This window comes from Pogoniulus pusillus, chromosome 14 (assembly GCF_015220805.1).
Source record: "Pogoniulus pusillus isolate bPogPus1 chromosome 14, bPogPus1.pri, whole genome shotgun sequence".
NCBI classification, from domain to species: domain Eukaryota; kingdom Metazoa; phylum Chordata; class Aves; order Piciformes; family Lybiidae; genus Pogoniulus; species Pogoniulus pusillus.
Window position 1 is genome coordinate 32,502,240 of NC_087277.1, and position 23,064 is coordinate 32,525,303.

The 23,064-nt window shown below is 48.7% G+C and overlaps 1 protein-coding gene across 1 annotated transcript; it reads right to left on the reverse strand.

Moving 5' to 3' along the window:
• Positions 1-10,206: 10,206 nt before the first annotated feature.
• On the reverse strand, positions 10,207-17,098 carry LOC135181014 (E-selectin-like). Its single transcript, XM_064153946.1, is given in 10 exon segments — positions 10,207-11,241; positions 12,136-12,211; positions 12,320-12,341; positions 12,796-12,876; positions 12,879-12,902; positions 15,255-15,440; positions 15,708-15,893; positions 16,001-16,186; positions 16,818-17,003; positions 17,083-17,098. Coding segments are annotated over 9 exon segments (906 nt in total). The 3' UTR covers positions 10,207-11,241; positions 12,136-12,192.
• Between the last annotated feature and the right edge of the window lie 5,966 nt (positions 17,099-23,064).

The window sequence follows — 23,064 nt, forward strand, 5'->3', positions numbered from 1 at the left end:
AGCATGGTATTGAGTGGATCTATCACATAACCTACTGTGCTCCAGCTGCAGGGAAGATTGAGCGCTACAACGGTTTGCTGAAAACCACCCTAAAAGCCATGGGCGGTGGAACTCTGAAAAACTGGGACAAACGACCTGGTTGGTGAATAGTAGAGGTTCTGTAAACAGAGCAGGACCGGCACAATCAGACTTGGTACCAACAGTGATGGTGATAAAGCTCTTGATGTAGGTAAGGAACAGTTTTGTCGGGGAAAACTGTTTAGGTATTTTCTCCCTCAGACGAAGGGAAACCTGTCTGAGGGGTAGTGTCTGCTGAACGTCCTGGTCACACCTACGGGGTAACGCAGGAGAGTGGTGAAATCCAGTGTGTGCCACAGAGAAATCTAACTCTAGCCCAGAGAGTTTAAATTCAGAGTGTATAATATGAGCTGTTAGGAGTTTTCTGCTCTAGGCACCATCGGCATCCAATAAGACACAATCTACGAGAGAATCTACAGTATGTGAGCACGGACCCAGCGTCACCTGGGAGTCCCTGCTCTCGTCTCACCTAGAAGGAGACAAACTGTTCTCAGCTTGTGAATCACCTACATCTGAGAGAGCCAGAATGAAGTGTGAGCTGAGCTTGTGATATTCATTAGTGTAAATATTGTTTTAGATTAGACAGTTCTCAGCAGAACACTGAGTGATGTAGAGAGGTGGATTGTGCTGGTGTGAGACTAACTGAAATATTTTACTGAGAGAAATTAAATCCTTAGCTGTGAAAAGAAGGAAGAAAACAACCTGTGCCTTGTATCACCATTCTTCTGCTGAGAAACACAACTGATCAAAATACAAATAAGACAGGCACTTCACACCCCCATGCTGCTCAGCTCTCTCTTTGAGCTGTGCCTTCTTTCTGGTGGCCTGGTCTGGTCTCTGGCTGACTTTGCCTTTACCTCTCTAATCCACCTAACCTCTTTTTCCTCTAACCTGCTTGTCATCTCCTTTTGACATCCCAACTCAGATCTCCAGATTTATCACCTGAGATCTACGTGGGTTGATCTGGTTATTTCTGAAGGGAGGGAAAGAGGGACAGGGAAGGGGGTTTGGATTGGGAGCCCTCCTGGGGACTCTGATTGTTTCTGGGAGGTGTTTCTGTGTTACTTTTAATTTGTATATAACTGTATATATCTCTGTCTATCTGCCTGTATGTTGTGCTAAGCTGTAAATATAGCTTCATTCCTTAATTTTCAGTTGCTGAGTCTAGTCTGGGTGATTTTCTGAAGTGGGGGGAGCAGGTAGCACCCAAACCATCACAATAAGGAGAGAGAAAACATCACTAGAAATACTACAAGCTGGAGCAATGCCACCCAGGACATCACAAGCTGGAGCAATATCAGCTGGAGCAACAGCAGAACACTCTTCAGCAGTGTACCCAGAAACATCTCTCCCCTCGTCCCGCCAAAGAACCCTGGGGTGGTAATTATCTCTCTCCATCTCTCCCGCTCTATATCTTGCTCCATTCTCTCCCTCCCTCTCTCTCCCTTTTATTTTCCTTCTTTCTCTGTTTTGTCTGCAAAAAATGGTTAGCCTCACTTTGGTGTATGACCTCGTCAGAGTCTTACTTTAACTCACTGGAACATTCCAAAGAACTGTGTCTCCCTCCCAGCTGCTGGGCTGAGACCCCATGGCACCCAGCCAAGAGCTAACGCAGGCCATGCCTTGAGAGTTCTTTGCAGAAAGAATAAATCAGAAACAGAGTTAAGTCTTCTGGTGTGGAACAAGTGCAAAAAGAAGTCTGGAGGCAGAGGTGCCCCAGAGGTAGGGGCATCTCGGGTGGCCAGAGCACCCCGGGAGGCAGAGGCAGCCCATGAGGCAGGGGTGTTCCTGGAGGCAGTCTTCTCAGGAGTGGGGGAAACACAGGAGACAGGGGTGTCACTGGAGGTGGGGGTGTCGCTGGTGGCAGAGGAATCGCTAGAGGCAGGGGCGTCCCAGGAGGCAGAGGTGTCACAGGATGCAGGGACGAGCCAGGAAGCAGAGACGTCTCTGGAGGCAGAGGTGGCCCGGGAAGCAGAGGCATCCCAGGAGGCTGAGGTGTCCTCGGAGGCAGAGGCTTCCCGGGAAGCAGAGGCAGCCCAGAAGGCTGAGGCTTCCACAGAGGAAGAGGCATCCCGGGAGGCAGATTCATTGAGCTACACAACAGAAAGAAGGAAAACCACTGTGAGAATCTGGCCAGGTTGAATGCCTGCCCTGCTGGAGGGAGAAGCTAAGCAAGAGGCATGTGCCTCAGCCGTCTGCATCCTCCCCAGCAGCCTGGCCCTGCTATTCCATGTCTCCAGAAAAAGTGACCTTCCTTGGTTAATGTCACTGTCTGACTGTAAACTGATTTCTGATCGGGGGTGCTGGACTTGCTCCATCTTTCCTCTTCAGGAAGAGGAGACCAGGAGGTGGCAGCAGACACAAGGCACAGAATCAGCCTGTGGACAGCCAGCCGAGGAGTCAACAGCTCCTGCTCCAGGCCAGTGCCTTCACGGGGCTCTTTGTCTGCCACTTCTCTTGGAGCGTTCTTTAGGATCACAAAACGCTTTTGGTTGAGAGAGACCTCTCAGATCATCGGGTCTGACCGGTAACCCCCCACTGCCAGGTCACCACTGAACCATGGCCCTCGGCACCACATCTACACAACTTTTCAACCCCCTCCAAGGATGGGGACTCCACCACTGCCCTGGGCAGCCTGCCTGCTCCAGGCCTTGTGTGCTAGTTAGAAGCAAGCTGGAATGTTTTGGTAACAGCACTTGATACCAGGCAGTGGAATGAAAACATGGTGTCTCCTTCTCTCACAGTTATGCTGAGAGCTCTGGGAAGGAGAAAGACTTTTTCTCCATTTTTGTTTCTCACTCTTGCTTTGCCTTAGACCGAGACACATCTTTCTAACATCACTGCTTCCTTACCCTGCTTCTTACCCTCTTGGTTGCACCTTTATTCCTTTCTCAGGATTGGGGTAAGGTTGAGAGGTCCGGGGGAGGTGTTGGGGTGGTTTGAAAGCCCCTCCTGGGGACTCAGGTTTCTGGGAGGGGAGTTGTGCTTTTGTATTGTTTATCCTTTGTATATTTCTGTATATAATTGTATATAACTGTATATATTGTAAATAGCTGCTTGTAAATTCTGCTAGCTGGAAATAAATTGCTTCATCTATATTCCCAGGGTCCGTCTGAGTTAGCTGGGGCAAATACAAAGTGTGGGGGGGCGGGTAAGAGCCCAAACCATCACACCTTGACAACCCTTTTGGGGAATAAATTGTTCCTCATGTCCAACCTAAACCAGCCCTGGTGCAACTTCTAAGTTCAAAAGGGAAGAGCCTCCAGGAAATACATCTTTGTGGAACTCCTATCAAATCCCTTCTGTTGGTCCCTGCTTGTGTAGTTCATCCAAAGAGTGCCCCTGGGAGTGCTGCAGACCTGCCTCTTCAGCTTCAAAATGACTGACCTCAGATGCCGAGATTCTGGCCGAGTCATCACTCTCCCCAGAGCTTCCCTTAGGCCTGAAGTCAGGATGTTCTTTGGCAGCCATGCTGTGGGTGACTGCCTCAGAGCCCATCAGGAGCCTGGTGCAGAAAAGAGAGCATAAAAGCCACTCAACGAAAGCAGAGCAGAGCTGGGCTCAGAAAAGCTGCCAGGTGCTTCAAAAGCCTTACCTATTGCTTTGTTTTCCTCTCTCAAGTAGCCTGCTTTCATTTCCTCTGTGCTGTTTGGAGGGGTTGTTACACACTACGGGGGACAATACCTTCCTGACCCAGCACAGCCACCAGCTGCAAGGCCACAATCCCAGCTCCTGCCCCACTACCAATCCTCACTGCTCTGTGCAATGTTCAGACCTAGCTGGAGGAAACGACTGAGCTGCTGTGTTTGCAGACACGAGAGGCAGCTCTGAGGGGTGGTGGCAGCTGAGTCCTCCTTAGGGACTCCCATACACTGCACTCATGTCCTGGTCCCTGTGACCAAGAGGCAGCTCAAGACCGACTTGGTCATCAGGAGTAAGTAAAACAGTGAGTGCAAGGCAGCAGATGGCCAAACACCACCACAGGTCTCCCCAAGGCAAATTCATTCCTTCACTCAGTGAAGGTACCACAGGTACCAGCCCCTCTCTAAGAGGCTAGATGGAGATGTGCATGACGAGGAGATCTCGGAAGGTGTCAATCACAGGCTTATCCTGCCCAAGATTCATTTCTAAGTGCAGGTCAAGCCAAGGTAAAGGAGAGGGCCATGTAGGACTATTCCCACTGTCTTTCTGGCTCAAACTGTATTATTTCCATGTGGGATATGTTGGTGGTTCGTGTGGAGCCAGCATTTCACCGTGTGTGATTTTTATGTTATCTGGATTGTCCAAGCTGACGTGAGGTAAGGTGAAGCAGGGACATCTCTGGGGTTTTGTAGTATGGGCTGTGCTATATTTTCCTCTATGTTTAGGCCAGGTTCCCAAGGTGAACACATCCTGCCTGATTGCAGCCCCTCCTTTCCCATAAATTATCCTGTGGAATAAGCCCTGAATGAAGGGTTTCCTCTTTCCCCTTTAACCCTTTTCCTTTCACCCATGAGCTCTACAACCCAAGACCTGCTCCAGAAGGCATGGATTCGGTGCAATTCCCTCTTCCTGCCCACTCAGAGGCTGTGCCAGAAACAAGTAAGTCACCTGCAACTTCACACCTGCAGCTGGCAAGGTGAGAAACTGATGAAGGTCCCACTTGGCCCAGGCTGAAAGTCAAAGCAACTGAGCAACTGTTGGGCTTTTCAGGGAATGTCTTTCCATGAAGTAGGAATGCAGGCAGAAAACCTGCTGGCAGCTGCCTGGGGGCATCTGCTGCCTTGCCAAGGAGGCATTTGTGCTCTTTGCCTGCTGTCCTGCTCTTGGCAGCAGCTTTCCTGAGCTGGGAAAAGCACTAGCCATCAGCAGCTGTGGAAACACTTTTTGGACTGTGGATTTCTTTCTCACCACTGGAGCCAGTGCTGAACTGTGTTGGCCAAGTCTGCCTCTCTTTGAGGTGAGACACTGTAGTGCTGCCCCCAGCTCTACAAACCACTGCTTGCACTTGCCTTGCACCTTTGGCAGCATGGCTTGGGATACCATTAATACCATATGTGACCTTCTCCATGGTCATCAGCCCAGCTGTGTATGAACAGAGCTGCCCTCTGAACCATGCCAAGGATTTCACTCCATTCCTGAGTCAATAACCTGCTTTTAAGGGTCTTGTAAGAACTCTTGTAGTGTTCTAGTCACATACACCTAGGGCAGCAGTATATGTTCCTCTGGGCCAAGTGTGACTGCACAATGTGCAAAGCCAGGGAGGACCACAATGCTTGCATGGCAGGCACCCCCCAAATTCTTACCCTTGCTTGCTGCCTGAGAACCCCCTGAGGACCAGCAGGATTCTTCTCTCAGAGCTGGTCTGGCCATCAGAGGAGAGTGGTTAGGGTCTGCTAAAGAGATGAAGAACCTGCAAACCTTTGCTACCTGTCATGGTTTGAGGGGTTCCAGGTTATCCCAGAACACTCCAAAGACCAAGATCTGCCCCAGGGGACGAGCTGGTTGTCCCCAGGCATGGCAGTGATGTTATTCAGTCCCATAACCCTGAGAGTGCTTTCCAAGTAAGCAGCAAGGTCGGTTTGATCTCTTCTCTCCCTGCCTCTGCAGGATCTCCTCTGGGTAACTAAGTAACCACGTAGAAGGTATCCTGTAGCCCAGCGGCCTTCGAGGCCACGGCCTGCAGGGGATTTCGGCCTGTTGGGGGCCGGAATGGGAGGCGATGGCGATGGGAGAAAATGAGCACTGGGCTCTGGGTGGCGTTTTTTGGGGGAGGAGATTTTGGGGGCAGTTTCTCCTGTATCAGGTGCTAAAGATTCAGGTGTGCTGTGTCTTTCCCTGCACACCTCTAGATACAGCCTGTCTGTGTTTTCATCTCCACTCCAGCCAGAGCGTTACGATTTTACTGCCCTTTCCCTCGGGCAAAGAGCGAAGTGAGGCAGTCTCGGTCTGCCGCGCCCGCGCACACACCGCCGGCAGCAGGGCGGCGGAGAGTGCGGGCAGTGCGGGACACATGGGCGCAGAAATGGGTGGTCGCCCGTGCGGCGAGTAACTAATTCTGAGCTGGAGCCTCGGCTAAAGGCAGCGCAGAGCCCCGGCACGGTGCCGAGCGGCGCGGTCCCGGCGCGGGGGGCGCCTCTTCCCCTGCCGGCGCCTTTGCGGGCTGCAGGAACGCCGGCGGCTCTCGCAGCAGCTGCAGCTCTAGCGGCAGCCAGAGCCCCGGTTCCCGGCTGCCATCGGGATACTGGAATGGGCTGCCCGGGGAGGTGGTGGAGTCGCCGTCCCTGGGGCTGTTCAAGGCAAGATTGGATGTGGCACTTGGTGCCATGGTCTAGCCTTGAGCTCTGTGGTAAAGGGTTGGACTTGATGATCTATGAGGTCTCTTCCAACCTTGGTGATACTGTGATACTGTGAGTAGCAGCAACCATCCCGCAGGTTCTGGCTCCACTGGTCAAATCCAGCCTGCAGTTCTGCTTGAGGGCTGCCATAGACCAGACCAGGGAGCTCCATAGTACAACTGTGCAAATGCCACAACAGGCTGGGCCCTGATGCCTGCTTTTCTGCCTTTAGCAAGCTTCTAGTGCCACTGCCCACAGAAGGATGCCCTGCCAGTCCATGAGCTAACCTCTGCTGTATTTCTCATTGACGCGAGTTGTGGCTCCCAGGGAGTGGTGGTCTGGTGGAACCTTTCTGCTCACCACAGCAGTTTGCTCCTCTAGGTCTAAGGGCTGAAGACCATTCATCAAATATCTGCCACCAGCCACACGTTAGCAGCATGCTCCAGCAAAAAGGAGGGAGCCAGCCAGCTCTCTGCAATGAGCAGAGGAATCCAAGCAGGAACAAGGCTCAGGACAAAAAGCAGACTCACAGAGGCTTAAGTTGCAGTGCACAAACATTGTATGTTGCAGTCTGGCCTCCTGGCCTTAATATCCTCTGACAGCTCCCAGGACAGGAGCTGAGCACGTTAGTGATTTGATCACAACACAAACTCCTACGGGAGCTGCTGCTTCAGAGTCCCTGCTGCGAGCCCTCAGCAAAGCACACAAGGAGCTGCAGCACCTGTAGCAGTGACTTACCTCTGCAAGTGAAGAACTGCTGGCCAAGAGCTGGATCTAGGCCAGCCTAGGAGCTCTGGAAGGCAACTTCAGCCAGGCCCTGGTAAATGACTGCTTGTTTGATGGCTACTTATGAAAACAGAAGACACAAACTCAGTTTGGTAGTGTCCACATCACCAAGGGCCACAGGAGCACCCACCCCAACTCAAGCACTGCCCACCTGTTTGAGGCTCAAGCACAACTTTGTTGCTAAGCCTCCTCTTGTCAGTCTGCAGATGTAAAAAGCCAAAGCCCCCTGGGCAGCTCGGTTCCCCAGGAAGGTGCTATGTTACATCACCAAACCCATCCCTTCGCCAAGCAGCAAGCACACAGAGCTGTGACAGGACATGCCTGCCTCCCAGCTAATGTCCCCTTCACAGCTTCCATAGGCCACGGCACAAGCAGACAGCCGCTCCAAAATAAGATGCCAGGCAAAACGCAGATCCCCTTCCAAACAATGCCACAGGCCCAGGGAGAGCTGGGGAATTCCAGGGAAATTGAACAACAGGCAATAAGGAAAGTCCCTCCAGCAAAGCCCCTGTGGCCTTTGGGTTGTCACACAGTGCTTCACCAGGTAAAGGAGTGACGCAGTGGAGTGACTGAATGGCCTCCAAGCAGCAAGCATTCCCATAGCCGTTCTCACCAGCACAGGAACTATGCAGGTAGTAAACAACAGCAGAGCTGTGCTGCAAGGGAAATAGCCTCCTGAAGAACCTCAAGGCCTGGACACACTATGCCCTTGTTACTGGCAATTCATATCCTGAGGCAACAAGAAACAGTGCCAGGAGAGGACCAAGAATGGAGCAACCCAGAGGAGTACAGGCTGGGGTTTTGCCTGTGTCCTGGGCTAGCATTAATTAGGAGGATAGGTAGAACCTCAAAGTCACTGCAAGGAAGAAGATCCCCTTCAAGAAGTCCTTGTCTGGTCTAGGCAATAGATGGGAGAGAGAGAGAGAGGACTAATCCCATTCAAATGTGGTCTTACTCCTGCTGCCTGTAGAAGTCACAAGGAATGGAGGGTTGGAGAAAGAGAAGGGATAATGGTACAGCCTTTTTACTGGCAGCAAACCCCTACTAAGATCGCAGGGAAAGCTGCTAGAAGCACTAGCTCTGGTCAGGAAAGAAGCTGGGCTGCCCAGATTGCAGCAGAGTGGGAACCATGCTGCTCTGAGTTGCTCTCTCCAGAGGATGCTACAGTGACATATATGCAGAGGATAACAACAAGGACAGGCTGGAGGAGCCATGTGGGGGTTTGGCTCTCAAAACAGCTCCTGCAGGCATTCAGAGCAGGGCCTTTAGGGCTAATCTCTGCATCCCCTCAGGGAACCTGAAGGATTACTGCTCTGCATCTGCTCACATGGTTGGGCCCCACCTTGTCACGGCAGGGGAGCACTGGCAGCCGCTCTCAGGTCTTTAACTGCTTCTGGATGAACAGCAGTGGGCCCTGGCCACTGTGGCACAGCACCTCTTAGCTGACTCTCTTGCTCACAGGGAGTTGAGAGGCCTGATGACTTCTCTCCAGCCTTGCCCAGGCAGGAATGAACCTCATGGTTTAACATCAAGGGTTGACTCCTGGCAGAAGCTACAGAGAGCATCAGTGGAGCTTTCTGCGCTAGGCCAGGGGCTAGGGAAGCATGGCCACTGGAGTATGTGGCCATCTCTGGTACTTAGCCAGCACTAGTCCATGCCAGAGTCTGTGGCTACAGCCCAAGCCAGAGTGGGTGTGGAGGTCCCTAGAGAGCAGTCACCACTACTCATGCAGCCCATGGTGTCCTGCACTCAGCTAACTTGCCTGAAGAAAGGGCTGCAGAAAGACTTGCATGGGCTGAGAGGTTTGTGCTGTTACCCATGCACCAAGCTCACCTACTTGCTTCCCTTTTTCTGCTCCCCTGCCTTCCGAGTGTGCCCTTTGCTAAGGTCGCAGCTGGTGCAGGCACCTGCTCTGCAGGACACAGTCCTCCTTCCTCCCAGGACTGGCAGTACTGGCTTGGGGTCCTGCTCTGGCTGTGCTAGCTGCCAGCTAGCTGCTCACAGGCACTCAGTGCCAGCTGCTGGCTTCTCTTTCCTCGACTGCTACAGAAACAAGGGCAGCTAAGTGAGGCTCTGCAGACATCCAACGGCTCTGGGCAGCCTGCAGTGCTGGACGAAGCTCACCACATGAAGTTAAGGACAAGTGCAGGATCCTGCATTTGCGGAGCAATAACAACAGGCACCAGTGCAGGCTGGGGGCTGCCCTGCTGGAAAGCACCTCCGTGGAGAAAGACCTTGGAGTGCTGGTGGACAGCAAATTCTGCATGGGACTGCACTGTGCCCTTGTGGCCAAGAGAGCCAACGACAGCCTGGGGTGCCTTACGAAAGAGTGTCTAGCAGGGCGAGGGAGGTTCTTCTCCCCCTCGACTCTGCCCTGGTGAGACCACACCTGGAATACTGTGTCCAGTTTTGGGCTCCCCAGTTCAGAAGAGACGGAGCTGCTGGAAAGAGTCCAGTGGAGAGCCACGAGGATGACTGGGGGACTGAGCATCTCCCCTACGAAGAGACACTGAGATGCCTGGGGCTGTTCAGTCTAGAGAAGAGAAGACTGAGAGGGGATCTGATCAATGTGCGCAAATATCTGAGGGGTGGGGGCCAAGTGGCTGGAGCCAATCTCTTTTCGGTGGTCCACAGCAAGGAGCAATAGCTACAAACTGGAACACAGAAGGTTTCACCTCAACATGAGGAGCAATTTCTTTACAATGGTGGTGACAGCACTGGAGCAGGCTGCCCAGAGAGGGTGTGGAATCTCCTTCTCTGGCGACTTTCAAAATCCACCTGGATGCATTCCTGTGCCAGTTCCCCTGGGTGATCCTGCTTTGGCACAGGGGTTGGACTTGATGATTTCTAGAGGTCCCTTCCAACCTCAAATGTGCTGTAGTTCTGTAAATAAGGAACAGCTTTGCTATTTAGCCAACCTTTCCCCAGCCCCTCACAATCTGCTGCTGAAGCCACATTGACAGGACTGATCCAAACCATTTAAAGACCCACACTTCCAAAAAGGGAGCATTATATACAGTGTATTTTATTAAATGTTACAAACAGGGTAGTACAGATCAGATTTTAAGTCAGAGGGCTTTAATTTATTAGCATTGTAACTTAAATATATCTTAAAAAAAACTCTTGTTCAAAGTCTTTCAACAGAGTAATAAAACAGACTTCCATTTTATTTGTAAATAATATGCAGGCATGAAATACACACACACACACACCTCTCAACTACCTTACATTTACCTGGGCCCAGATCAACTGCCACAGACCTACTCAGGAACCAGTCTTTTACAACACAGTTACTGTCAACGGCACAAACATGTTCACAGTAAAAACTGCAGACTTAAACATTTATGTATTCACCTCCATTGCAGTGCAGAGTCCCACAGGGGTGAGGTTGCTTCAGATCTATTTGCTGGATTCAGAAACCAGAGTACCTCATATAAGCACTATGATTCCTAGTGCTATTACCATTAAAGAAGAGTTTAAAGTCCCTAAGCTTTTTGGGACATGCAGCAGAAACCCAAACAACTGCCCATAGCATTAGAGGCACATTTATTGCCTGGGATGTACTCTTCAAATAAACTGACTGTGACAACAGATGGATGCTTTCCAAGCTGCTCAGTGAGTATCTTTTCATCCTGCTTATTCCACTTCTGCAGTTCCAGCCCATATTGCCTCCAGAGAGGACATCTCTGGCAGCGTAGTAAGTGATGTGAATTCATGCACGTCTTCACCTCACTTAGGTACCTTTGAGTAGATCAGAGGAGAAACCAGCCTCCTCCTTGGGCAGCAGCTTACTATTTGCTCACCATCTGGACAAGAGATGGCAAGATCCCAGCTGTGATAACTACATGACTGAATGTAGACAGCATTTTGCCAGAAGAGCAGAGTCTTACTGTCTGCTCGTTTCCAAGGGAAATACTAGACAGCTTGAGCTCAACATTTCTGAACAATACAGAAGGTCAATCATCTTGTCAGCAAGAAGTAGAAACATCTGGCCAGCTGCTGATTTGCACACAGTTTCATTCTCCAGAACCCTGAGATGTAAGAAAAGATGGCTTCGGTTCTGGCAAAGAGAATAAAATCCCTCTGTAAGTGGGAGAATCAGCACAGATTGTATCTGCTGTCATTTCAGATGAATTTTGTATGCAGTAGGTAGCAAAACTACCCAAAAGTGTTTTAAATACTGCACATAGCTAAGCACAATTATCCTTAAGGAGTTGAATAGCCATTTCTACAGCAATAAAATCAGTCTTGTTAGGAACTCTTATGCCATGCCGAGATGCATGTGCCAAAGCACATCCTGCTGTTTTGGTGATTGCACAGCAATTACAGGATCACAGGATGTTAGGGGTTGGAAGGGACCTCTGGAGATCGAGTTCAACCCCCCCGACAGAGCAGGACCATAATCCAGTGCAGGTCGCAGAGGAATGCATCCAGACAGGTCTTGAAAGTCTCCAGAGAAGGACAACCTCCCTGAGCAGCCTGTTCCAGTGCTCTGTGCCCCTTATAGTAAAGATGTTCCTCCTCATGTTGAGGTGGAACTTCCTCTGCTGTAGTTTATACCCATTGCCCCTTGTCCTGTCACAGGGCAGAGCCTGTCCTCTCCCTCGTGAGCCCCAGCCCTCATGCATTTATTAGATCCCCTCTAAGTCTTCACCAGACCAAACAGCCCCAAATCCCTCAGCCTCTCCTCATAGGGCAGTGCTCCAGCCCCTTAATCATCCTCAGAGCCCTCCCTTGGACTCTGTCAGGCAGATCCCTGTCCCTCCTGAACTGGGGAGCACAAACCTGAACGCAGCATTCCAAGTGAGGCCTCAGCAGGGCAGAGCAGAGGGGGACGTTCTCCTCCCCCATCTGCTGGCCACTCTCCTCTTAATGCACCTCAGTTAGCAGCAATGATTTCTTTGTGCGATTAAAAGGGAGAGAACCTCTGAGTGCAGCCATCTCATGTGCTTACCTGAAACACCTGGAGTCAGACATTCTGGCCAGCACTTATGGAAGCTGCCTTCAGTGGTTAGGCTGTGGCAGCTGCTCTAAAAAACAAAAATAAAACGTACTTTAATGACAACCAGTTTATAGCAAATGGATTTTAGCAAAGTGATTGCAGTGCTTTTCATGCTGCATTTTGAGACACAACTCACCTGGAAGGAGTACATTTCTTCACTGTAAAAAGAGTAAGAAAAGGTATTAGCATTTCAAGATGAAAGTCCCCTTTTTTTCTGCTTAAACTCTCCCTCTTATTTCTAAATGTGTTATAAAAACACATTACCTAGCAACAAACCTCACAGACAGTTATTACTGTGCTGCCATTAGCCTCATCTCAAATGCCCATTGGCTGTCCCTGGTGGTAATTACAAGTACATTACATGTTGCTTTTTTTCCCTTCTAATCCTTGTTTGCTGAACATTTGGGCTTTGCTGTTTTCTATTTTCCAGTGTCCAGCCAAAAGCCAAACATGGCATGCAGGCAGGCTTCCTGAAAATGCTTCTGCAATGTAAGTATCAGAACTTTCACATTTCTGCCAAACAAAGGAGTTTGGAGGTTTTAGGGTTTTTTTCTCCACTGAAAGTTTCTCAGGCAGGTAAACAAAATCAGTGGTCTCAGCCCAGTTGCTCACCTTTTCTTTGGAAACGTTTTGCAAGCCAAAGGAGGAATGATGATGTGGACACCAGAGAGGCACTGGTGGCTGCTATGCCACAGAGATGTAGCTGGCTTGTTCAGAAGCTGCAAGGGTAAAAAGGGTTCACAGTGAGACCCAGAGGCATATGTGGTCTTTTGAAGCCCTCTCTACCTCTTCTTTTTCAAGAGCCAGAATTGCAGCTTGCAAGGCTTAGGTTTTCTCTTGCTCACAGAGGACACATCCTGCACACACGAGGTAAAAAGCTGTGTACTAAACATCACCTGACTCGTTGGCAAAGCAATGGCAAGGCAGCACCCTGGCTATGCCAGGCTCTGTCTAACCTCCAGTCTCATATGGCAATTTATGCTCACAGCTTTCATGGTGCAGATCATCAGTTAAATTCCCACTGCGTTGTCTTCCTCTTTGAGCAATCTAGTTGAGTTCAATGACATTATTCAGCAATCTAAATTCTGCTCAAGCAAAGAAAGTGCAGCCGAGCTTTTGGGATCTGAGTAACAGAGCTCTTGCTGCATGGAATGGGAATGCAAGGCTCAGACTTCTGTCCTGAAAAATTACAGCTTTTGACAGAAAAGCTCCGTGAGAACTTTTGGTTGAGGAGGTCACCCAAGAAATTATGGAAATTAGTTTCTATAAACGTCTCCCTACAAACTTTTCCATGGAAAACCAGACTCATGAACACAGATTTCTTCACAAGCTTTTGTTTCTTTAGAAAAGCTTTTCATAGAATCACAGAATGTCAGAGCTGGAAGGGACCTCGAAAGCTCATCTGGTCCAAACCCCTGCCAAAGCAGGATCACCTATACCAGACAACACAGGAACGAGTCCAGGTGGGTTTTGAACATCTCCAGGGAGGGAGACTTCACAACCCCCCTGGGCAGCTGTGGTGGAGGGTCACACAGGCTCAAATAGGCTTACATATGCCTATGCTTGCCTGGACATGTTTTCCTGCCAGGACCCCTGGTTGTAAACAGGCTGTGTAAGCCACACACAGAGAGCTCGTGTCTCCCTCGGGTAAGTCCATGTGATCCCCATATCCCCATAATAGGCAAGTGCCTTTTGCCTATTGTGGTAAGGTTTGGCTGATTGCCAAACTGACTGGTCATTCTAGTGGCCAAGGGACCCATTCATCTCGGCCCACATTCAATAAATAGGGCGATTCAGGTAAACAAAGTCCTCCTGCCACCTCCTCCGCTCACCTCTCCTAGCCTCCTCGTTGCCTGGGGCCACTACCTTTATCCGCTACACAGGACTCTTTGTCCCACGGTACTCTGCACCGATCCTTGGGCGAGTGACCAAGGCGTTCCCGGCTGGCCACCCCTCCAGCCCGGCTGCTCCAGCCCAATCGGGCCCGTGGAATCTTCTCAGCGTGCCCCAAAAATTCGAACTGAATTATTTAAGTCCATGAGGATCAACTCCGTGGCTTTCGCTACACATATTTGGGACCACAGAGACTGTGACTTCCAATTAGTGAGTAATTGAACTCTCTCGATTTGAGTAGCTAAGAAATTTCATTGGCTTTGCCCATGGCACTTTATGCCACCAGACTCTCTAACCAGAATCTTTCCAAACCAATACCAAATTGCTTAATCCTGCTGTAAATAGACATTCTGCAAAACAGTTTCACTGACCGCGTACAAAGAATTTGTGTGGGTTAGCTGTACAGAAGTTTGGGGGAAATTCTCTTTGTATATATTATTAAATTATTTTTAAAACCTTCAAAGTTGGCCTCACATCTAACCCCAAACGCAGACTCAAACCCCTCCAGCACAGCAGCCTGTTCCAGGGTTCTGCCATGCTCACAGTGAAAAAATTCCTCTTCCTCTTTACATGGAACTTCCTATGCCTCAACTTCCACCCATTGCCCCTTGTGCTGTCACTGGGCTTTGCCCAGCAGAGCCTGGCTCCAGCCTCCTGGCACTCATCCTTTACATGTTTATATAACCATTGCTGAGGTCACCTCTCAGCCTCCTCCAAGCTAAAGAGTCCCAGCCCTCAGGCTCTCCTCGAAAGAGAGATGTTCCATTCCCTTAATCGTCTTTGTGGCTCTGTGCTGGACTCTCTCAAGCAGTTCTATGTCCCTCTTATGTGGAGGGCCAGAACTGAACACAGTACTCTGGATATGGCCTCACCAGGGCAGAGTAAAGTTTATTCATGTGGAAAAAGCTCAGCATGGAAAACATTTTAATTAGAAACCAAACCAATCTGAAATCAGGTTGAAGTGAAGATAAGAAGTCAATATTTTTTCACCAAGGCCTTTTAGAAATCTTCCCCTCTTCTATTTTCAGAAAACATACTGAGAGACTTGGGGCTTCCCAATCCCAGGACTTCACTAAAAGTTCTAGCTCATTGGATGGAGTTACCTCCTCCAGCCTTCCACACCTTATTTGACTAGAAAAGCAGTGCCACTTCTCTGGGGCCAGTCACAGGTAAAATACCTTCACATGTAGGCAGATGGGCACTCCAGTTTCCTGACGGGCTGCACTCAAGAACACGAGAGCCACTGAGCTTCCGTCCTTCTAGACAGCGGAAGAGGCAGGCTGTGTTGCAGGTGAAGTTCCCAGCACCATGTGAGCAATCCACAGAGCCCTTCTCAGGAGTCCTCAGTGGTTCACTCTGCACAACTGAAATGCAGACAGAACTCGTTGTGAGTCACTGAGGACTTATCTTTGGCCCCGGTTTTGCGTTGCCAGATGTACTCTCTGCTTTCAAATTCATTTGACTTTGGGGTGGAAGCAGTTCAGGGAGCCACAATCAGGCAATATTAAGACAAGGCAAGTCACAGCTGACAACACGAGACAGCACATGCAGTTAAGACCAAAAAGGAACACAGATTTCTGTGTGGTGTCCAGTGACAAGTAAATTGTATTTGCCAACCTAGTAAATGTCACTTTTGCATTTTGGTGCTGGCTCTGACCACTGTCCCTGTGCTGTGTACTCCGTGCTGGAGGGGCCATCCAGAACACAGCCCTCCTTGCAGCAGCAATCACAACGTGAACCAGAGCTCAGATCTGCAGCAGCGTGGCCACAGGTCACAAAGCCTCCTTCTAGCCTACTTACAGCCTCACATCTCACAGCTGCAACAAACAGACCACAGCAGACATCAGCAGAAATGCCTCAGGAATGCAATATGCCAGTGCCAACAGCCCCAGTGCCCAGGCGGGGCAGGGCTAAGGAAAGATACCTGCACAGGATGGCTGCTGCTTGTCCCAGGCCCCAGGAGACCCACACTGCAGTGTGGCTGTTCCTGTCAGGGTGAACCCTTCCTCGCAAGTGAACTCACAGGTGGCACCCCAGGTCAGCTCCACAGAGGGGTGGGAGCAGTTCACAGCTCCATTAGCAGGCTTTCCCAAGGCAGGACAGGTCACAGCTGGAAAGCAACACAGACAGCACACAGCTCAGCCTGGAACCAGCCATTAAAAGGGGAGTAATTTTTTCCTGAAAATTAGCAACATGTTCACTAAATAGCAGCAGCTTTAGCAAGGAGAGCTCTGTGCTGCCGTTTCAGACAGCAGATAGGCATGGAAATAACTCAAAATGGAAGACTGACTCTTCAGGCAAAGCTGAAAATTCATCTGCAGCTCATGACAGTTACTACTTACAATGAAATATTTTCCCATTTTTGACTGCTGCTTGGTGGAGTTTGATGCTTTTAATCACTTAAACCAGGATCTGATACTAAGCAGAATATTTTTTAAAGTAATCCTATGGCCACAAGTAACTTGCCTGTTGTGAGCAGCCTCACAGCCAGATTATTTGCACTCCCTGCTCCCCACTAAGAAGTAGAAAAGTCTTTCCCTACAAAGAAATCTGGAGCAGGACTAGAGCACTCACCCTGCCCATTTAATCTCTTCAGAAAGAAAGAGACCTGTGCACTGCAGTAAAAAGCACCTTCACCATGTCATTAATCACAGAGGAACAGGGCAGAACGTCAATTTATAGCTACTAGCAGAGTAACACCTAAGGTGGAAAGCTCATCTGTCACTGCTTGAGAAGCTCACCTTGGCATGCTGCAAGGCAGGCAGACCAGAGTCCAGAAGAGGTACAGCATACAGATGCCAGTGCAGTCAGTTCATATCCTTTCTCACACTGCACTGTGCAGGATGAGTTGTAGCTAAAGCTCTCCAACAGATGGCTGCACTGCAGGCTCCCATGATCAGGTTTCCTCAGCGGATCACAAGTCTCAACTTCAAAGAAACAGAAGAAGATTCACAGTCAGTCTCATTTGCCGAGCAGGCAACGCAACAAGGCAGACAAACTGCCTGCTAGCTGGCATGAACATGGCCCTGGCTGATACACTGGGTGGAGGAATCTTACCAAACTCACAGTCAGGCCCATAGAATCCAGGGTGACAGTGGCAGCTGTGGTTGTTAATAGTCTCTATGCATTCTCCATGGCCACTGCAGGGTTACAAGAAGCTGGAGAAAAGGAAAAAAAAATACCAAATTATACAAGATTTACCAATGGCTGCTACCGAAACCTGGCTGGCACTTGGCCTTGCAGGCACTACACAAGCAAACCTCTGATGGACCAGCTCACAGTGAGAGGATTCAACTGGCTGGGAACTGCATGACCGCTTGTTTTCAAGCAGATGCTAGCAACATGCAAAATGCAAAAGGAGCACCCTGCTATGAGGTAGGCAGAAACCCTCAGCAGGTGTACTCTGCAGTAACTCACCACAGGTCTAATTTGGCTGATAAATATTTGACTTGCTTGGGTTGCTGTTGTCATTACCTAGCCTTAGCCACCTCAAAGTGTCTAATCTAATCCGGTGGTCAGATGCCTCCAAAAGGGTAATTTTTATCTAGCTGAGACACCCACTGGAGAGTGGGATGAAAATCACCATCTGGAAGAGCCTGTTTCTCTCCACTGATTCTAGAGAGGCTCTGGTAATTTGCTCACAAAAGATGTATAAAGTTTGGGAGCTAAAAAGTGAGATCAGTGCAGTTCTTAGAACAAGAACTTGGGACAAGCATACAAGTGCTCACAGGGTCAGTATGCGATACCAGCCTGAACAACTCATCCCACCCCCAGAGGTGCACATCAGAATAGGTCTTAGCACTCCATACCTGTGTGGCACAGGCAACCTTCTTTTTCTCACACTTTTCCTCATTCCATTTGCCATCATCCTTTCCTCTTCTGATGTAGGTTTCAACACAGTTCTCATTGTTCCCTTTGCCATTTGGCTCACCAGAAGCCCATTTTTCTGTCTCTTCTGTTGGTTCTTTGTTAGTTCTGATCCAGGTCCATACCTCATGAATTTTTCTGATTGCAATCCAGTAGTAACCCGGACTGAAGGGCAAGAAGTTATTGAGATAGTTGATTTCCTCCTTATTCTGAATGGCAACCATCTTAGTATCCCTCTCTTTGCACCACAGCTCTGCTTCACTGTAGGTCATCTTTGGGTCTGAATAATGGTACTTCCAACAGTGCACCCCCTGCAGTCTTAGGCTAGAATGAAAAGAGGTCCAAAAGTTGGTGTCTGGCTTTTTCCCCCTTCTCTCTCTCCAGAAGAGCAAGCTCTGCAAAGCCCTATAAATACTGCAAGCTTGTCAACATCTGAAACTGCAGAAGTAGTAGTGGCAATTATTTTATAAACAAGCACCCAGCGAGCCTCAAAACAAGCACCTCAGCATCAAGTGCAGAGACTTCAGCCTGAGGAACTGTCTGACCGCAGAAAGCTTCAGAGCAAACTCCAGGAGCCAACTGTGCATCTGCTAGGCAAGCAGGGAAGCAGGCCACTGCAGCTAGAGGTTGTTCTGTGTGAAGCTAGTCTCAGGTTGATCAGGGCAGGTTTTCAAACTTGTTTGCTTCTGAGCCCAAACAGAACAGTCACACTAATGTTACCATCTAACTACTTTTCTAGGCAGAGAAATGCACACTTGCCATAAGTAAGAAGGGTAAGAACCACAAGTAAATCATGTTTCTGAGAGTTTTTCCTTCTCTGTAGCTTTGAAACAGATGGCCATGAGAAGAAAGGAGCACCTTTGTAAAGAACAATACTGACTTTTACCATTCAGTATCAAATGCTGTCCCCACAAGCTTTTTCACATACACTGTTACTCTAAAGACTTAAAAAATACATTTCCACTTCTCATTTTAAGAGAGCTCTTAGTATTAAAAGAGCATTTACATGTAAACAGCTTTTGAAGAACACCAACACAGGATTCCATCTGGCCAGTTTTCCTTTACCTGAGGAATGAAACAGAATCACACTCTCCATCTATACTCACAGGATGTAAAGCTGTGGTGGCCAAGTGGCAAAGTCCTCTGTGATACCTCTCGGTGACTGCTCTCTGTTGCTGAATATGGACCTGAAGTTTAAGTTCAGCTCCAAGTGTCTGGTCTGTGTAATCTCCTGCCTTTGCTACAGCCTTTTATACTCTCAACTGGGAAATCCCATGTGGAAAAAAATTTCCTGGAAAACCCCAGGATCTGGCTCTCCCTACACATTGAGTTTGATGTTCCTCCTTGCTGAATCAACCCTCCCACAAATTCACACTGTGCTGCCAAGCTGCCAAGTACTACACTGCCTCGCTTTACTGACAGACAATTCCAGGCTAGCAGGAAGGAAGAAGACAGTTAAACTTAGTTTCGTGAATAAGCAGATTCCAACTTCTCACCCAGCATAATGTCTTGCAGCAGGGAGTTGTTGGTTCTTCTGGGATCTCATCAAGAAAGGCACCAATAAGAAACTGCAGCACTGGACAAGCTCTACCTTGTGGATCACAGCACACTGTGCAGAGTTCTCTTCTGTGGTAAGGTTTGCTGGTACTCTTCTGGAGTCTTGCTCACAATACAGAACAGCCTTTTCTCGACAGAGTTACAATTCCTGAACAAGTGCATATAATAATTCAAGTAGAAAACACAATGCAGCAGCCTTGTACTACAGTCACGTCCCTGCATTGTGGATACCCTGATTAATGGCACTGCTACACAGAGCATTTGCAAGGTGTCCACAGTACAGAGACACATGCCTCAGCAATCCTGGACACTGCACTATAGTGGGTTGGTAAGTGGCCACAGGCTGCTCAGAGCACACCTGTGAGCACAAGAATGCAGGAAACGTGAGGATCAGTGTTGCACAACTGTCCTCTGGCTGCACCACTACACTCTGCTCCTTGATCCTTGTGAGTGCTTTCACGCAGAGGCCACTTCAGTGATAAGGCAGGGGGCTTGAATGCTATATACAGAAGGAGTTCTGAGTAGTCTCACTTAAGTATCCACCAAGGACAGCCCTTGTTCCATGTCCACTCAGGCACTTAAAAAGCTCCATCAAGCAGTTCAGCTGCCAAACTGGTATCCAGGCATGAAGTTCACCATTATGGGTAAGGTTTAGTGAGGCTTGACACATTGACAGCCCTTGCTGAGCGCTTGCAACAAAAGCATGCAGAGTAGCACCCGTCCGTACCTGTAAAGCATAACCAGAGTTTATGCAGTGCATGTTGGAGCTCTTATTTTTGAGCCAGTCTAAGCCTGGATTCCAAGGTAGAAAGCTCAGCTGGCATGAATTTCCCCTTTTTTTTTCACCACAAAAGTTGTCAGGTTTCCATACTTTAATAGATCTCTGGCCATCAAAGTGACCTACCACAGAAAAGAAGATAGGATAAAGAACACATGCTAAACTAGTCTCAGTTACTATCAAAACATGAGACTTTACAACAGACTGAAGCAGTCTTAGAAAGCACAGCAAAGTCAGCTACTGACCACAGGGAGCATTAAAAACAACATACTGAGTGTTTGTTGGGAGAAGAACACATTCTGGAAGGTATGAATTAGCCACAACCAAACCATCAGAACCTCTGGAAAGTTGAAGTTAACTCTCAGCTGTGTCGCAGACTCACTCTGCAAGCCCAGGCCTTGCTTAGAACAACCAGACTTCCAGAGGCTTACAGGTAGCATTGGGTCAGGACCATTACTTCTTCAGCCTCAGCTGCTCATCAATAAATCAAGAATGAAAACATTTCCTGTCTGCCAACCTTTCTGTGTGCTTCAGATTGTGAACCCCCCCAACCGAGGCTGGTACTTTTAACATACATTATGTACATCATGCAGCAGGGCCTAATTTCACAGGGGTTCTGTAAATCACATCCCAGTAAAACTAATGATGATGAGTGTGGATAGATTTCCTATTTTTTTTCCCTAAAACACTGATCAGCAGCTCTGTCGTGGAGGGCCTGTAGGCCTGAAAGAAGCTTTTTTATGCCTATGCTTGCTGGACATGTTTTTCTGCCAGGACCCCTGGTTGTAAACAGGTTGTGTAAGCTCCCACACACCCAGCTCGTGTCTCCCTGTCTCCCTAGGGTAAACCCATGTGATCTCCATATTTGGGATAGTCCAGGCAAGTGCCTTCTGCCTATTATGGTAAGGTTTGGCTGACTGCCAACCTGATTGGTCATTCTAGTGGCCAAAGAGGCCATTAATCTCAGCCCACATTCAATAAATAGGGGTTCACAGGTAAGCAAAGTGCTCTGACCCTACTCGCAGCTCAGCTCTGACTCACCTGCACGGCTCAGACACGTGCTCTGACCCTCACTTGCAGCACTCAGCCGCTCAGACCCCCATGCTCAGATGCCATTGTATAGCTCTGAAGCTCAGAGGCTCAGACCCTCATGCTTTGATTCATTCACAGCTCATCTGCCTGCATACCTTAGATGCAGAGCTCATTTAAGCCTGCACATATATATATATATAAGGAGCCTATAGCCTCCTAAGCCAGCTGTGCACATCTGCACGCTATCATGCTATCAGGACCAGATCCTGCATTGCATTTACCTACGGAGCTCAGACTCCCAGCAGCTGTGCACACTTTGCATGCCTGCTGCCTGTCATTGCCTGGTAAGAGTGCCACTGCCGCTGAGATAACCAGGAAGCAGACCCTGGATTGTCTGCACACACACACGGCCTGAAGCTGTGATGAACCGTGCCAGAGACAGCACAATATTATTCTCCTGCTCCTGAAATCCTGCCAGCTCAGAATCCCTGGACACAGCATCCAGAAAAAGCCAGCAGCACCAAAGGCAGAGATTGCCTCTTCGCCAGGAGAAAAGGTTAGAGAAAACCTATTTCCCCAGAAGCTGGGAAGATTTATCCTTTCCCCTCAAGCTGGGAAGATTCCATCCCCCAAGTCCATGGGCAGAGATCCCTGTAGAACTGGACATTAGGCACAGGCTGTGACACAGCCCTGGAGGGTGATTAATAATTAATAAGGATTGTGAGTAAAAGCTTCAATACCTCTGTAATATAAATTACCTCTGCCATAGAGCAGAAAGAGTTTCAGCCCGCTCTGCTGGGCTAATAGCATAAAGACCTCGAGGGGCATTAAGCCGTGGGGAAAACTCCTCTCTCTGTGTATAGTTTGAATGTTTGCTAACAAATCCCTGTACATATTTTATCCTAAATTCTTTTCATAACTGTGTACTGAACTTTAATGCTAATATACAGTGGTTGGGGGTGGCGAGAGTTCAGAATATTGAATTTAATAAATATGTATTTTTATATAAATTATCTCGCCCCAATTAATTTCTCCCCTCTGCCAAAATAGGTGTAGGCACTGAGAAATCCCCCTCCACAACAAGCTCTAACTGTAGATGCAGCAAAAACAGAGACAACTCCATAAACAGTTTAAATCCCCTCTGAAGCTAGGAGGTAGAGAATCTTACCTCTCTTCCTGGAGATTCACTTTTCCAAGTCATTTTATGAACTTCCTGCTGGTAAGCTCTCATTCTCGTCCTGGCAGAAGCTCTGAGGCTGAGTGGAGCAAACTTCATCAGAAGTGCTTTGCCAGTGGAATCTCTGAAGGAAGGAGGAGAACGGTTCGCAGTTTACAGCACCCTTCCTTCCCAGGGGCTGTCCCAGACCTCTTGTCTGCAGGAGATCATCATCATTAAAAAAACCACCAAAGTAGTATCTTTGTAAAAACTCCAGCCTCAAAAAAGGCTGCCTCTTTTTGTTGGCAGTGCTCCCTTATGCATCACTGACATGGGGCTCTTTCTGTTTTTTCCCAGGGAATTCTGCCATTGACTAATTATGTTTTTATCTCCCTAAAATGTAATGGAAAATGAACATGAATGCAGCATTTTCAGGAGGAGAGAAAAGGGGAGAGAGAAAAGAAAAAAATAGAGAAAAGAAAAAATAGAAAGAAAAAAGAAAATACAGAATAGAGGGGAAAGAAAGAAAACAAAGAAAGCAACCCTAGAAAACATTTTCAAAAGCACAAAACTAAGAGGTCAAAACCTCTTCATTAAA